Below are 17001 nucleotides of genomic sequence, written 5' to 3'. Positions count from 1 at the left end.
AGCATTTGAAAAAGAAAAGATTGTTAAATATTAATTGTTTGCTACTCAGTCTAACCCAGGCTGCATGGTTGGTTTTCGTAGTTTTTTAGGTTCTCTTTACAAAGATTCTCTATAAAAGCATCTTAATCAAATAGCTCCCATGTTCTTTGCATGTTCAAATAACCAACTAACATAGTTTAAGCGCGATTTCCAAGTGAAGTTACTAGTAAAATCTGAATACTCATTAAAAATCATGTAGCTAGCCAATCGGGAGTAACATGAAAGATACGGAACCAATAATTGAAATGTTGTTACGGTACGCTGTTTCTTAACTTAGATGGTCATTCCTTATTTAAATAGCCCACCAACGGCCGAGCGGTAAAGACGCTGAACACTGGTAGTTCAGTTCGAGTTTCGAATCCCGCGAACCGGCTGGCCGCATGGGCGGTTTCGTGGTTTTCCCCATGTGTAACGTGTATACGAGCCAGTTTCCCTTAGAAAGTCCTCCACCAAGGCATCCCTCCCTTTAGGCAGATAGCCCTCGTGTGCTTTGCCATAATTAAATAATCCAATCCAATCCTTAATTAAATATAATTGATTTGTAAATTCTACTAGAACTGACGGTAAGAATTGAAGTGAAAATAAGTAATATGGTGTGCAATCTTGATTAATATAAAATTAAAAATATTTGCATAGAAAAATGTTTGCATTCAGACAAAGTTTTTTGAAATATTTGCAATTACTTTATAAGAAGGATTTATTAATAACCGTAATAATTACTTATTATATTACTGATGATTAGGATTCAGTTCTTGACAATTACATTCTAAATTAGAATTTTAAAGATATAATGAAAATACGCTACGTACAAAAATACATTTTAGGAAAAAAAATGAGTTGATTTTTTATGTTTTAAAACTTCTTAAATTCATTTAGTAAACATCGTATCCTCGTTGTTTATTGAATCCAGAATGTTGGTGTCGTTTATATAATTATTCTTACTTGTCCACAGAATCTGCTGACTTATCCAGCCATTAAGTAGCTGCAGATCATTTCTACATAACCATTGAACTTCCATTAATTCAGTCTCTAGAGGGTTGTATGTTTATATCCTGTATGTTTATATCCTAATCTTTTATAAAAAATGATTATTATAAATATTATGTTTCTATAAAAATATATTGTGCTTTAAAAATATGGATAATAGTATCAGCCGCTCTTTCAGCCACTTCAAAAGCAACAGTTTGTTTAGAAATAAATTATGCAGTTAATGTCATAAAATTCAAATAAATATCAAACGAAAATTCTCAGTTTTAGACAATTCGATTTAAACGAAGTAAAGTAGCAGACGATAAAACGCCGAAGGTAAAAATTTACTCTTACAAAAACTTACTCTTAAATTTTTTAAAAAAAGAAAAGATACGAGAGAAATTTAAAAAGAAATAGTTAAAAATTTGAATAATATCATCTACGAGTATAATTTAAAAAATAGCCTTTCATATAGTATTAATAAATATTTATTACGCGTCATTGAGGGAAAAAATGTCATATAATTAATTCTCCGTAAAATTTTACTTGAAGTTTAAGGTTAAAAATAGCTGTGGCAATTCAGTGTAACAAAAATCCATAGACCACATTTGGCGTTATTATCGCTCAAAAAAAAGGTGCCAAATTTCAAAACGCGAAATAATGTAAATTCGTGTATATCTTAGAAAATTTTGAATAAAAAAGTCTAATTTTTTGCAGATATGCTTAAAAATACACCTACTTTAAGATGATGGTAAAAATTTTATAGGTTATAATTCAAAATTTTTTTCGAAAAATCTATAAAAATTATTTAAAAATAGAAATTTAAAAAATAAAACGCAAAAAATGGGTAAATTTTATTTGGAATGAACCAAAATTTCGAAATGTGAGAGAAAAAAATCAAAAAAGTTTAATAAAAAAAGAGATATTAATAAATATTTGCCAAATTCAATTAACATTGAGGAGCTAAAATTTTGAGAGCTAATATTTTAAAAACTATTCGTACGATTTTTACAAAACTTGGTATTCTGGCATAATTTGAGTCGTAGAATCGAAATATGTAAAAACATTGGTATGTTATTTCAGAAAAAGTCCGATTTTGTGTCAAAATACCTATGTTAGAATAGTACTATATATAAATCTAATATATATCCTAAGTCGCGCTTTCGAGACATGAAAAACGTAGTTTGAATTTTGTCAATCGGCCCAGTAGAACGGGAGATATAGCACTGTCCCTTTTTTTTTTTTTTTTTTTTTTTTTTTTTTTTTTTGAGCAGTGTACGTGGAACTGTACGTACGATTTTACTGATATTCGAAAGGATTTTATGAAAAATGAAGATTATAATCTATATACAGTTTTTAACGATTTTAATTCTTCAAGAAGATTGGTATGGAAGATAATGGAGAAAATAAACAACAATCAGGCAGCTGTGGGATTTATATGTAACTTTTGTGTGCATGTGTGGTTAAATGTTCTTTTCGTTTTCATTGGTTATTATCACTAACCTGATTATATTAACTTTTATATTTTTCTTCGTTGTGTTGTTTACTCAGCAATTAAGAAACCACTTTAAAACCAAATATTATTATTGCTGAATGTATTTTAATTTCTTCGTTTTGTTAGTTTCATTAATTTTTTAGTTACTCGGGCTCAGAGCCTGGTTTCCGGAGGCAAGACCATATGTTTTACCTTTATTTAGTTTAGTTGTGTTTTTTCAAGGGGTACGGTCGGGTCACTAGTCGCCCTTGTTTGTCATTGGAGCGGGCGTAGTCCTGAAGGCGTTGTCCTATGATCATGATCATAGAACGACTCCATTACTATGAAATTCTACAAACGTTCTATAAAATTCTACTCTAACATAAAACTACTATCAGCCTATTAGCATAAGCGAAACGACGTTCCAGTAAAAAGGAGCTAAAATGACGCACGCTTAGATCAAATAATGTAAACATAGAAGGGATACGACCACACTGGATGACGTATGTTCTTCACGCGACTACCGCAGGATGGAAATAAGAGAAAGAAAACATCTCATGTTTATGTATACCCGACACATGACTACATACGCAGCTCGTCTGACAGCAGGACTGACCTAGACACGTCACTGCTTAAAGAATCTGTTTCTCAAGTAGTTTTAAATGGGATGTAGTATGGAAAAATTCAAATTAAAAGTATAACTTATAAAGAAAGCTCAGAACACAATCGGCTACATACTTTTTTCTGAACATTGAGTTAAATTTACATGCGAGAAATCAGAAACTTGGTTGATTTAATTAAGACAACGTATAGTAAACCTTAATTACAGAGCAATAATAGTTTTAAAGCATCTAAAGTTCAAAACATTGGATTACGTTGATTTAAATATGTCAAAGTACATCAGGGCTATATGCCTAAACAGAAGGATGCCTTATGCAGGGATTTTTTAAAAAACCGAGAGCTGCACAGTTGCGGAATTAGTTGATGTAACCCAAGCATCAGGTATTACCTAATAACTGTTTATTTACCTGAAATACATCATATGTATACCTGTGCCTTCATCATGCTTAGTGACAATACTGTGTATGTTTAGTTAAAAAAAAAAAAAAAAAACTGTACGCACTAATATGTACTTAGGAAAACCCAAAAGACTCCGTAGTGAGAAATGTAGCGCTAGAAACATCTTTTATTTGCATAAATTCTGCAAATGCTCATAAAAATTATGAATATTAACAATTAGACATTATTAAACATAATTTAAACAAAATTATTTAAGTCAGTAAGAGCAAAGCATGCGAGGGTTATTATTATTATAAGGGCATATTATTATTATAAGCCCTGATCCTCCTAGCCGGCACAAGCCGGCCGTATGATCAAAAAATGGGACTGGCCAGACAAAAAAAAAAAAAAAAATATATATATATATATATATATATATACATATAAGGGAAAAAAAAACATATAAAGTCCAAATCTGAGTCTCAATGCTGAGTCTCAGCATGCGAGGGTTATCTGTGTAAAGGAAGTAACGTCATCGTAGGTGATTTTCTAAGGGAAACTGGCTTGTCTTCACACACATTTCATAATGAAGAAAACCTCGGATAAGCGCACGCAGCCGCTCGAACTACCAACGTTCAGAAAGTCTTACTCATTCGGCCACCGGTGGACTTCTACGGATTATGTTCACTGTTTTAAAATCTTTCAATTTGAAAGTGACAGTTATAGTTTTACATGTATGCTTTGTCGATTGCCAGCACTCCGAGAACTGACTGTTTATACCAGACTAGTTAAGTCTTGAGTCACTTAGATCAATAATTGTCAGATGGCGTGAATGGCAATGCCCTGGTACCACAATGAAATAACAGCGTCAAAATTTGAAAAACTCTATTATAAAAGTTTTTAACATCATTAACATTATTGACAATTATTGTTTTAAAGATATGCTTTGTCGAATGCCAGCACTCCGAGAACTGACTGTTTATACCAGACTAGTTAAGTTGAAAGTTTTGAGTCACATAGAACAATAATTATCAGATGGCGTGAGTGGCAAATGTCCTGGTAGCACAATAAAACAGCAGCCTCAAAATTTGAAAAACTGTTATAAAAATTTCTGACATCATTAACATTATTGATAACTTTAAAAATTAATTGTTTCCACTTTTGAAATGCTCCCGCAAAATCTATAATTTTATTCATGGGTCCGTAGGACTCGATCATCTCGCCAGTGTTCGAGTGAATAAGACTGCTAAAAACTGGTAGTTCAGCCTATGTTTAAGTCCCAGGGAACGTCCAGGGTCTTCAGGTAAATGGCCTCGCGTGCTTTGAAATAATCATAAATTATTCCAATCCATCGAAACTCCACCCTGCTGGTGGCGCGGCATTTTTAATTATACCAGTTAAAATTTCAAGAAACGTGTAACAAGATTAAAAAATTGAATACACCACAAGTTGTATTTTTTAAAATACTACAGAGTTAATTTTTAAAATGAATAGCAGTGCAAAAAATTATTAACATTATTATTAAATTATATATCTTAAAAAGTTAGATAGTTTGTTTAGATGCAGAATAATAAAATGTAATTTAAGGTTTGCAAGCTTTCAGAAGATATGTCAAAATTTCCAAGTATATGGAGTACTGTGTACCGTACAGTAAATTCGGCTGATAGCTTATGTATACTATTTAAGCACAAACCTTTCTTACCTTTCTCAATTTGATGCTTCCAATATCTTTTCCTAGTCTCCGATGAGAAGCAGAAATGTTTGAAATTCTTCGCCAGATTTTTGTTCCACCAACTCCTTTTGTTTGCTGCAAATAAGAGAATAATAAATTAAAATTCCAAATAACTTTACTTGTGTCATCATAGGCTAACCGATGTAATTATATTCATCTCCCATGCATTCGAACTTTATTATTACGTAATGTAGGCAAAGCATACCCCGGTTATCTAAGCACTATGCCATTTTCTACAGAGATAATTTCATGAGATGGAATAGAATGATATATACTTCCTTTTCCCTACCCATCATTTTCTCAATAAAACTTCCAGATCGAAAATTTCTAAGTGAAACCCATCCCGTTAAGTCACAAACGTTCGTTTTTGCCTAGGCTTCGAGGTATAGGAATCGGTTAACTATCGTACTGTCAGGAGGCAGCCTTAGGGATAATTAAGAGTGTATTTCTATTGCAAGGCATGGGCGACAAATATGCTTTTAAGCAGCTTTCGATTGCTATCTTACTGCTTTATTTCTGTCACCGTCAAGTTCCGGAAGTAATTTGAACACTGCATTAAAATATGGCAAAGCCTATCTGGGATAGATGCTAGCGTAGATCTTTTTAAAGAAAAGACTCGTATTTAAGTTACACGGGGTAAAGGTACGAAAACAGACCATGCAGCCGCCCGTTCGTATCGGTTCAGACCTGGGTCGAACTATCAGTATTCGCAGTCTTAACCACTCGCCACTGGTTGCGCGCCAAGTTACGGGATCAACAAGTTTCTGTACAATTACTGATGCCATTTCAGATAAAAGCATAAGCACAAAATGATACTAACAAAAGAATGCGATTATCTTAGCCACCGAAGAAAGAAAGAAACGTTAGTTGTACGTTTATTTTATATCTTTGCAAGAGTTCTTCAACAATAACCATTAGAAAATCCTCTGAAATCTGAAATAAACGTTTTTCAGTCTAAAAGGATGGTTTAACAGTAGGGAATGATTAATAGCGAATTAACAGCAATGATTATAACTACTATAAATCTCATTAAAAAGTTCATTTAAATGCATCTCAAACTTTTCAGCATTCTTTAAAATAGATAAATTCTTTGATAGAGGATTGTAGGAATATTTCAGAAGAGTAAATTCATAATGATTAAATAAACTGCTTTATGAAGAGGAAAAAATAATTAAATTAGCCATCTAGCTGTGAATTTCGATGAAATATCTACCTAGCATGCGTTACAAAATAATTCACATAACTCACATTCTTCAAAATAAAGGTGCATTAAATAGTGATACAGAGGAAATATGAACTCAACAATAATCTAATAATGCATAAAAGTTAAGGAAATTATTCCAAGATAAGAATAATAAAATAAACACCATAATTAATGACATTAATTTTGAATATGGGAACAGAATGCAACTGGCAGGTAAAATCAAATACCTTTCCCTAGGTAGAAATATTTAACTCACGAAGCCGAAGAGTACTTCCTCATTCAAAGAGGGTTGTGAATGAACGAATTACATAGAGGACTAAAATATAAGGCCGATGACAAAAGATGCAGAATAAAGCTTGGCGTCTTATCACTCACTTGGCGATTTTGAACGTATCCAAATACCAACATCGTCAAACTAAATACATTTCGTGGCAGTTAAAATGCAAAAGAACAATGAAATTTTGAGGAAAATTAAATCAGAGCTTTCAATAGCCATAAATTTTAAATTTATTTAACAAATACAAATTGATGACTTTAGACGTTTTATGCGTATTGAAAAATTTAAAAAAAATTAAAACTTAAAATTTCATAGAAATTTTCGGAATGTTGCCTCATACTTTAATTAAGATTTTCTTATGAAACTGGTCATTCATATATATATCAGAATTATATACATGCTTTACCTCTATTGCTTTTATTTCGCAAGCATAATATGGCTATGAATATAAATAACTTTAATAAGCTTACATGATTACATTCTTTATGATAACCAAAGAAAAATTATTGTTCGATTTTTTGAAGCATTAAAAAAAAGCAAATTTTTATGTTCTGAGCGTGAGCAGTCAGTTGAGATTTTGAAATGTCTGTTGTGTTTCATTCTTGACAGTAAAATGTTTCGAAATTCTCACAAACAGAACTTACAAAACTCGTACAAAAATAAACGGAAATTAATGTCCGATTTTCATAACAGTTTAAATCAAAAGTATAACATATAATAAGGCTAGCATAGAAAATCGCTAAGTATCACAATTACGTGAGCAATTTTTTTTTATGAAAAATTTAAAAGTGTTGTTTCAAGGCAACGAGGTAATTTACACCACATTCGCTAATTCTGTGTATTAGTTACCAAACTAGGTACTAAGTGAATTATTCTGTTGTTTAAAAGTAGCGTTATCTTTTTTTTTTTTTTTTTTTTTAATTAGTGGCCGAATGGTTAAGGCCGGTGAATGTTAACCAGTTTTCTTCAGAAGTCCTCCATGAAGGCATCGCTTTCCTCTTAAGCAGACAACCGGCTGCAGATCAACTCTTTTGATTCCTTTTCGATAGATTTTTTTTTAATCTGTTGAAATTAACACTTTTGGGCCATAAATAACCTAATCTTAAACTGTTACGCGTACCGTTTGAAGATACGCCGTTACTCCGGCGCTTAGTAAAAAATGTCGCTAAGCTGGGAACACTACAACTGATTAATGTATTAGAACTAGAACACTAGGGCTATCTGACTATGGAAAGAAAGCCTTCGTGGAGGACTTTCTAAGGAAAACCGGTTCGCATTCACAAATTACACGGAGAAAAGCATGAAGACCAACAAATGCAGCCAGCTCGCTCGCCTACGTTCAAACTACCAGTATTCAGCGATCTGAACTATTCGGCCACTGACGATCAAGTAATTAGTAGCTACCGATGAAGCTTCATTTTTTTTTTTTCCTGTCCTCGCATTTCCTTCAACAAGAATTACTCCGACTAATGGCTGATTAGTTAGACTACTAAACATAGATAATTGGATTTCAGTTCACATTCTAGTGAACGGACTGGCTGCATGGGAGCTTTCGTGGTCTTCCTTAGAAGGTCCTCGACGAAGCAGCCTTTCCTTAGAAGGTCCTCGATGAAGCAGCCTTTCCTTAGAAGGTCCTCGATGAAGCAGCCTTTCCTTAGAAGGTCCTTGATGAAGCAGCCTTTCTCTTACGGTGATACCTCAGTATTCTTTGCCATAACCCAAATAATCAAATCAACAATGACTGCAAAGCTGTTTAAGGTTTTTCATATTTTCTTAACATGGAACACAAGAATATCGAGCTAATTAATATTCAAATTTTGTATGGAATTAGATTTTTTCGCTTGCGAGCATCTTCGTTACAAATGTGCCATCTGTGGAGCAATTTATTCGGTTATGGCAAAACACTCGGTGACTATCTGCTTAAAAGGAGGGATATCTTCATGGAGGATTTTTTTTTTTTTTTTAAGATAAATTAGTTCGTATAATCTCCTAATGTGAGAAGTTGCACCCTTGAACGTATCTCTTCCCATAATTTTCCAAGCTTTACTTTTAAGGTTTTCATGTCTTCCGAGTTAATTGAAGAAATTTATCTCAGGTGTTAACTGAAGAAATTTATCTCAGGTGTTAATTGAAGAAATTTATCTTTTCGTTTTTGTAAAATAATAAACCTCCATTGACAACACGTATTTGCTCAATTTCGAAACTTCATCAGTTGGCGACGAACGAGTCCGCGTGGGAGAGAAGATACAGCAACCCGTGACGTCGAAAGCCATATTGGGATCTCCGCGTAAAGTCAGGGGATTCTCCTGATGTGCTAAATGAGCAGTTCTAATGGAATGTTCTCGTTACGTAGCAGATGAGCTTCTTCAGAGGTAGCCGAACTTTTTCGCTTAACTTTTACTATTATTGCTAAGGTTTGCTCGAGAAATTCATTCATGGATTTCGGAATGACGTCTCACATGCTCCCGTGGCAACAAAATGGCCAGTCGTTAAAACGTCTTACCACAGCAACACTAAATGCGTTTCAAACATTTACTAAATCCGGGAAGCTCTTGTGCTAAAAAAAAAGGTAGAAACACTAAATGCATTTCAAATTTTTACAAAATCCAGAAAGTTCTGATGCTGAAAAGTCAATATGACAACTAGCATTCCCTGCTGGTTGCCTCCTTTTTTCAAAAGTTCGGATAGTGAAAATATGACTAACATTTCTGTTAAATAAATTGCAATAAAACATTATTATGTAAGTAATTTCCTTTTAGTTTTAGCTGATTAAATTAAGTCAAAGCACGAGAAAGTTATTTGTCTAGAACTTCGTGTAATGCCTTCGCGGAGAACTTTTCAAGGGAAACTAGCTGGTATTTACATTCTAGTGAACGGACTGGCTGCATGGAGTGGCTGCATGGACTGGCTGCAAGGGGGAAAACCCACGAAAAAACCATTCATCCATTCATTCGTTGGGACTATAACAAGTAGGAAAATTAAGTTTAGGTAGGTTATCTGAATATGGCAAACCAGATGATGGTCACCTGCTTAAGGGGAGGGATGTTTTCGTTTTCTAGCCTGGATTCACTTTACACGTGAGAAAAACTAACCATATAACAATCCATTTGCCTAGGATAAAGCCCAGGTCCCGGCATTCAGCGGTTTTAACCGCTCGACCGCTAGTTCAGCAACAACTAGCAAGAATTACCAGTGTTTCAGCGACTTTACCCAATCCGTAACCTATCAGCTAAAGCACTTTTAACTCAATTTTCCCTTATTTTACATTCTAAAAGTTAACGTATTTTATGTGTTGTCTCATCATTAGTTGAACCAATTCCTTAGCGAACGCCGAGATTTACTTCTTGTCACACATTTCAAATCAAGAGCAAACGAAGTCCCTTAAGTGACCGAATGTCTAAAGCCACTAAATAATTGTAGTGCATCACAGATTCGGTTCCCTGAGGTTGAACGGGCTGGCTAATTGGGACTTGAGTGACTTTTTCCTTGAAAAGCAACTACAGACCACTTTCTCTTTAAAAGTTGGCTCACCAGCGACCAAGCGGTAAAGTCGCTGAACACTGGTAGTTCGGTACGAGGTTCGAATCCCGCGAACGGGCTGGCTGCATGGATATTTTCGTGGTTTTTTCCATGTGTAACGTGTATACGAGTCAGTTTCCCTTAGAAAGTCATCCACGAAGGCATCCCTCCCCTTAGGCAGATAGCCCTCGAGGCTTTGCCATAATCAAACACACACACTCTTTAAAAGTTCTTAGTTAAGATATTCTTTCTCTTAGGAAGATAACTCGGATCTTTTACGTTACATAACGACATGGGCCAATTATTATTATTCTGTAGAAAGATATTAACTTGATACTTCTAGATTAAACTTGATACTTCTAGCCAGGAAATATATACAACAACGTGATACTTAAAAAGAGAGAATAGCTTTTTTTGTCATCAGCTTATTTCGATTGTGGTTATTTTTGTCTGGGCATTACAAATAATATCTCCTAGATTAATTGTTGCAATAAAACGAAGAACAAAACGAAACACACTTTAAATTTTCTTATTGATACTATTTACCATGTGAACAAGAATGCTGTTATAAGAGAGGACAACATATTTAATTTAACGGAGCATATATATTTCTTCAGAAAAATGTTTAGTGCGTATTGACCTATAATGAAAAAAAAAATCCCGCTGTAGTATCTGAAACCTCGATTTGGCACTATTCATTGCAAAAGAAAGCTGGGCAGATGTATAAAATTAAGCATAGTATATAATTTCATGAACCCCGAACCTTTCACTATCTAGAAAGCCAAAAAAAAAATTTTTTTCATCCACAATTATACTTAATGAGCCTAATTACAAAGTCAGATTTTTTTAAAAAAATCTTTCAGTTGTTCATACAATTCTAAACACTTTTCAGTCTTCCCAGTGGCTGAGCAGTAAAGTCGCTGAACACTGGTAGTTCGACCTGGGTCCGATTCTAGGCGAACGGGCTTACTGCATAAGCGTTTTCGTGGTTTTTCTCATGTGTGACGTAGATAGGAGCCAGTTCCCTTAGAAAGTCCTCCACGAAGACGATAGCCCTAGTGTGCTTTGCCGTAATCAAGCAAACCAACCTAAATGTTTTCCATTGAAACAGAAAATTTAAAGGAATTTACTTAACAAATCCTTAATTTAAAAACTTAATACCGTTTAATATTTACTGTTTTATTTTTGGTTGATTGGCTAATTGATTAACGTAAAGTGAGCGAGGGCTATCTGCCTGAGGTAGAGATGCTTCCGCAAATGGATGATTGATTAATTGTATTTTTTTTTTTTTAATACGGGAAAGTACACAAGGATAATCTGCCGAAGTAAGAGGATGTCTTCAAGTATAACTTTCTAAGGGAAACTAGGCCTAGGCTTGTATTCACATTACACACTGGAACAATAAAAAAGTCCATGCAGACAACTCATTCGCTTGGTTTCAAATCGGTGTTGAACTTACCAATGTTCAGAGGCCTTCAATTGGTAGGTGGGTATTTAATTGAAACAAAGCACGCAAAACCTACTTGCCAAGGAAATGGAATGTCTTCGTGAAAAATCCTTTTTAATAAAAAACTGGCTCGTCTCATGTTACCCTAGGGTCACGAATACCCCGTGCATCCAGCCCGTTTGTCTAGAACTGAATCCGGAATAAACTACCAGTGTTTCCTGCTTGTCATTCGGCAAATCTCAATCACTATTTTACAAACTTCTCCTCAGATTCTCTAATTTACTACCATAGAACTCAGACTTTTCTGTTTATGATGATTTTTTTTCTAACGTGACAGTGATTAATGTATCTCAAGTAGGTTCTACTACCTTTCTAGCCCTAATTTAGAAAATTGTCATCAAATACGTCTTTTGAAAGGTAACGTATCTTAGTCTGACTGTCTTAAGTCAGTAATCTTTAATCCTGCTTGCTGAAAACATTTTCGGTTACTTTTAGTGTTAAAACAAAACAAACCCCCGCCAAAAAAATCAATAACTCCAGTTTCCTTTCAATTTCACTGATTCTTTTAGTACGAACTAGTATTTTTAAATCGTTCCTAAGCTCAGTTTGTTATGCTGTCCTCTGTTTAGTGAGATGTCAGTGAGAGTTGATGGATTCCATACAGTTAAAGCAAATAATCAGCACTCATGGAAGGATGTTTTTATACGCTGTAAACATCCTCAGTAGATGTTTTACTTTTAAAACGTAGTAACTCTTAACCCATGTTTTACTTTTAAAACGTAGTAACTCTTAACCCATGTTTTATTTATTACTTGTTTCCCACCAGGAGTAAGGATTAAAATAATTTGTACTCGACTTTTACAACCAGTTCACTCTAGATTCTACGCATGAGATAAACAACTCATATCTGTTTCGAAATTAAATTTGTGCTTTTCAACCAGTTTCTTCGGCTGATGATTGCTGCAGAATAATATAAGCAAGCGTCTTCTAACGGCATATAGAACACTTTTAGAGCAAGATAATTTTGCGAATAGCAGACGCATATATTATCTTGTTTTTATAGTGTCAGATATTTTTCAAGTGGACAGTATTTTGCTGCTGGGCTTTCGCAATGAGAACTTAAGGAAAATGTCGTGGGATTGGTAAATCAAAAACTGGTTGATCAAAAACTGGGAGAAGAATAGGCATGGCATAACAACGCATGTAGCTCCGAAGAGACCAAGCAAGTAAGACAGATATTCGACTTAGGTTCAAATCCCTGTGAACGGGAAATCTGCGTAGAATTTTTCGCAGTTTTCCGCGTAACGAAAATATTTGTCCGATTTCTTTAAAGAGCCCTCCGCGAAGGGCATCCCTTTCCTTTAGGCAGAAAAACCTTCGCATGCTTTCGCTGTAAACCAAAAATTCTGCCATCAAATGCATGCTTAGTTGATTAGTTAGTTATTGCAATGTATTGGAACTCTGTCTTGCTTGAGGAAGAAAGTTTCATAGGGGACTTACTGAGGAGAATTGGTTTGTATTTGGATATGCATGACGCCAACGGAAAAAAAAAAAAAAAAAAAAAAAGGGTCCATGCAGAGCTAGCTTGGCCAATCGCAGAGAACGACTGCAGGATATACTGAAGACTCATTAATTTTTTGGGGGGTGGGGTAGGGAGAGGAAGAAAGTGATCTGAAATCGTAAAAAAAAAAAAAAAAAAAAAAAAAAAATGCTACTCTCTGTATCAGAAATTGTTAGCTTCATCTATTAACTGCTACACTCCAAAGATGCATAAGAAGAATTCCCCCGAATTCCTTACACCTCCCTCATACCACGCACATTCTTTAATGGCGGATTGGGATTGGGGAGATTGAGTCGGCCAAACCGATGTGAAGATTAATTGTTCTCCATCCCATTTTTAGTGCCGGTTCCACTGCGGAATCATTAGTTTTCCTATGAACAGGTTTGGTTTAGTTGATGATGGCAAAGGTCTCGAAGCCTCTCTGGCTAAGGGAGGAAGGCCTTCGTGGAGTAATTTCTTAGGACAACTGGCTCCTGTGAACGTAACACATGGGAAGAGCCACAAAAGCGGCCCAGCCTGTTCGCCAGGAATTGAACCCTGAACCGAACTATTACTGTTCAGCGACTTTACCGCTGGGTTTCTATAAACAGAAGCCATAAAAAATCAACCATGTTCACTTCACAAGTACATTTAGGAGCAATGCCTTTCATTCTTTAAAATATTGCTAATATTTCATGGCTGTGGTGGACACAAAAATGCATAGCAGTAATATTGCATGACAGAAAAACGCCATTACTCATTCGGATGCTAACTGAAATTCTATTAAATATGATTCTTTACCGTCCATTAGATGTTTTACGTCATGCGGTCTGTTTTTATCCTACACTTAATGAAGCAATCATGAATGTACGTAGAAAAATGTTTTTATAGATAATTATGTGGCTTAAATCCCCATTCCTCAGAAGCCAAATCTTACACGTAAATTGAGCCTACACTTTTTATTATTTTTAGCATAGTATTACTATACATTAAAAACTATATAGTGAATAATTCAATAGTAGTACATCCAAAGTTTGTAGAGAAAAAATTTACAGCTACCCAAATTTTTTAGTTAAAATTAATTTTTATTGTTGATTTTCAGTTATTTTACTGTTTTTTTTTTTTTTTTTTTTTTGTAAAAATACTAAATGTATTTCAAAAATTATATTTTTATCAAACTGCCTTTCCCACACTTTGCTACTAACAATACATTTATTTTCCTAATTTCTCTGGTTTTCATGACATGCGTTTCAACCGAATCACAGTTAAAATTATATCCTTCTTACTTAATTTTTGTGAGTTCGTTAATAGAAATCTTCGCTGAAGATCTGCGAACTTGCATAAAAGAAGAAAATGTATAATGAATTTACTATGATTTTTGTCTTATATTTACTACATCAATCATGGAAACAATTTAACAAAATAAAGCGTTTTTCACTGCTAAATTGGAAATGTATTTGCTTTAATGGTATTTAAAAAAAAAGGTTCTGAAAAACTTCAGAAGAAAGAACTGAAAAAAGTTTTAATTCAAAAATAAATTCATGAACTGCATCATTGAAAAACAAAAATCTCATGAAATTGTTCACGAGCACATGAGGAGTGGGAGCATAGCGAAATTCCAGACTCTAATATTTTAATCCAGTCCCACTGAGTAATTCTCACTCCCTCCCCCGTTTTTTCTAAATCAAAGTTTGGCTCATGAAGGTGCAGATGAATGTTAAAAACTGAATCGCAGCCTAAAAATTCCTGTTGAAATTGAAGTTCCCCCGTGCAGGGTGAATGTTATCCGAAACATTCCTAAACAACACGAAGTAACTCTTTTTACTCTCTCTTCCCTCCGGCTGTTTAAAAATAGGTCGCGATTAAGCAAATCACAGCTAATGATGGCTTTTCGGCACCAGCTGTGCGATCTGGGATTTGAATAATGCCACCACAAACATTATTTCCGAGATCCATGCGGGGAGTAAGGATTTGTGGTTTGTTTCATCTGGTTTCTCTTTCCACCCACTGAAACTATAAAAATCCCGAGAAGCAAATTTTTGTGACGATGGCTCATCCTGTGCTTGCTTAATCTGCCAAGGCAATCCCAGCTGACTGAGTTCAAAGGATACGAAGAGAAACGCTTGTTGTAGAGCACTGAATGAGACAATTGTTTCAGCGTATTTTTACAATTTTCTTGTCTTGGTCGAAATTTGCAACATCTGAAGTTCAAGGAAAAGTTTTATGCAAATGTTTTCGCTTCTTCGAAGGTTTACTGCTCGTAACTATAAAAGTCAAAAGGAATCGAAGAATTTATTTTAAGCATTTAACTTTGATTGTTTGAAACATGAGCATTTGCTTAAATAGCAGTCGCAGTTTGTGCATAAATTACACTTTCCCCATGCTATACCTTAGTAGAACCCCCTTAACACCAAAAACATATGTTTATTCTGGCACTGCTTTGAATCTTGGGATTTTTTGGTTTAGCATAATTAAAAGGTAGCAATAAAGGGTATAACAGTGATTGCTTCACAGCAAAATAAGATTAGAATAAGTTTTAAATCCACGTGAAGTGTATAAAATATTCAAGTGACTTCTAAACATTAAATGGATAAAAAAGCATTATTCTGAGGATTAGTTTATAGTAAAAAAGGTATGTGAGAATGGGATTTGCATTAAATTAGTTCTAATGATACAAACCTGCAAATCTGAAACTTCATTGATCGGTTAAATTAATGCAAGCCGATATTATATTTACTGCAAAAAAATATCGATTGCTTAATTTTCCCATAGAGGACACAAATGCTTGAGTAATTTAATTTTTCGGAGTGGCTGAATAAACGCAGTTACGATGCAAACTGATTTTAATGTTTATTAAGTGTAGAATAAACCAACTAAAATAATTAGACTGTTATTTTGTACTTGCTCATTATAATAGTTGTGTTTTAGCAACTTTTTATTTATAAATTAGTTGTTTTAGAATGCTGTGCGACTGACCACGAAATACATCAGTAAAACTGACCACAGGGAGTTATCAATTCAATCCTTTCTTAAGCATTTGATTTTAGTTTGTAACTAACAAATATGCATACTGGGAAGAGTGCCAACTCATAGCTTCTCTAAAACCAAGCTCTATGACGAACATCAAGCAACCCTGCTAGAAACTAGATTATAAATTAATGCTAAATTTAAATGTTATGTTTACCATATATAAAAAAGAACTTCATGGGTGATTCCTGGGAAAATCAGAATTTGGAAAATGTAAAACTGCTTTATGAAATAAAACACGAATCCCGTTGAATATTAAGAGCTTACACTACAATAATAATGTTAAGAGATAAGTAGCAAAAATTTTTAGCTTCATAAATATTGAAACGGGCAATTTTAAATTGTCTTGTAAAGGTTGATGAAATGGTTGAATGATTTTTTTGTAGCATTTTAATAAATGGATCACTGATTCTGTGGCACAAAAATGTATTTTTTTTTTAAAACAGGGTAACTGCATTTCATTTACACGCACACCCAAAAAAATTAATTGGGAGTTTTCTTTTTTGTGACATGATAACTACAAAGAGGGGAAGTCAAGTCACCAAAGTAACTGAGATCCCTAAAAATTGAAAAATTCGAAAAGTTATGCAGGTTCTTTAGTTTGCTATGTAAAATAACCTGCTCGAGAAGAGATAATCTTAATGAAGAGCTTTCTGAAAGAAAGCTGGCTCATATATGTGTCAGACGGTGGTAAAACTCGTGAAAATTGAGGGAGACATCGATTTTTCAAATTCGAAGTGTTTAGCGGCCATTTTTGTAGGCATAGGTTAGGAT

General features: G+C 34.2%; 1 protein-coding gene across 2 annotated transcripts in view; it reads right to left on the bottom strand.

Moving 5' to 3' along the window:
* LOC118190092 (uncharacterized) overlaps nt 1–17001 on the bottom strand; it is a 239820-nt gene that overhangs the window by 14439 nt on the left and 208380 nt on the right. For both annotated transcript variants that reach the window (XM_035360789.2, XM_035360790.2), the window contains exon 14: nt 5184–5288. In XM_035360789.2, coding sequence (XP_035216680.1) covers nt 5184–5288 — 105 coding nt within the window. The remainder of the gene's footprint in view (nt 1–5183; nt 5289–17001) is intronic.

The sequence above is a fragment of the Stegodyphus dumicola genome, chromosome X2 (assembly GCF_044657685.1).
Source record: "Stegodyphus dumicola isolate Sdum_Otavi_A_Nest chromosome X2, ASM4465768v1".
Taxonomy (NCBI): domain Eukaryota; kingdom Metazoa; phylum Arthropoda; class Arachnida; order Araneae; family Eresidae; genus Stegodyphus; species Stegodyphus dumicola.
Note: the sequence above shows the minus strand (reverse complement) of the source record. Positions and strands in the feature narration are given on the sequence as shown.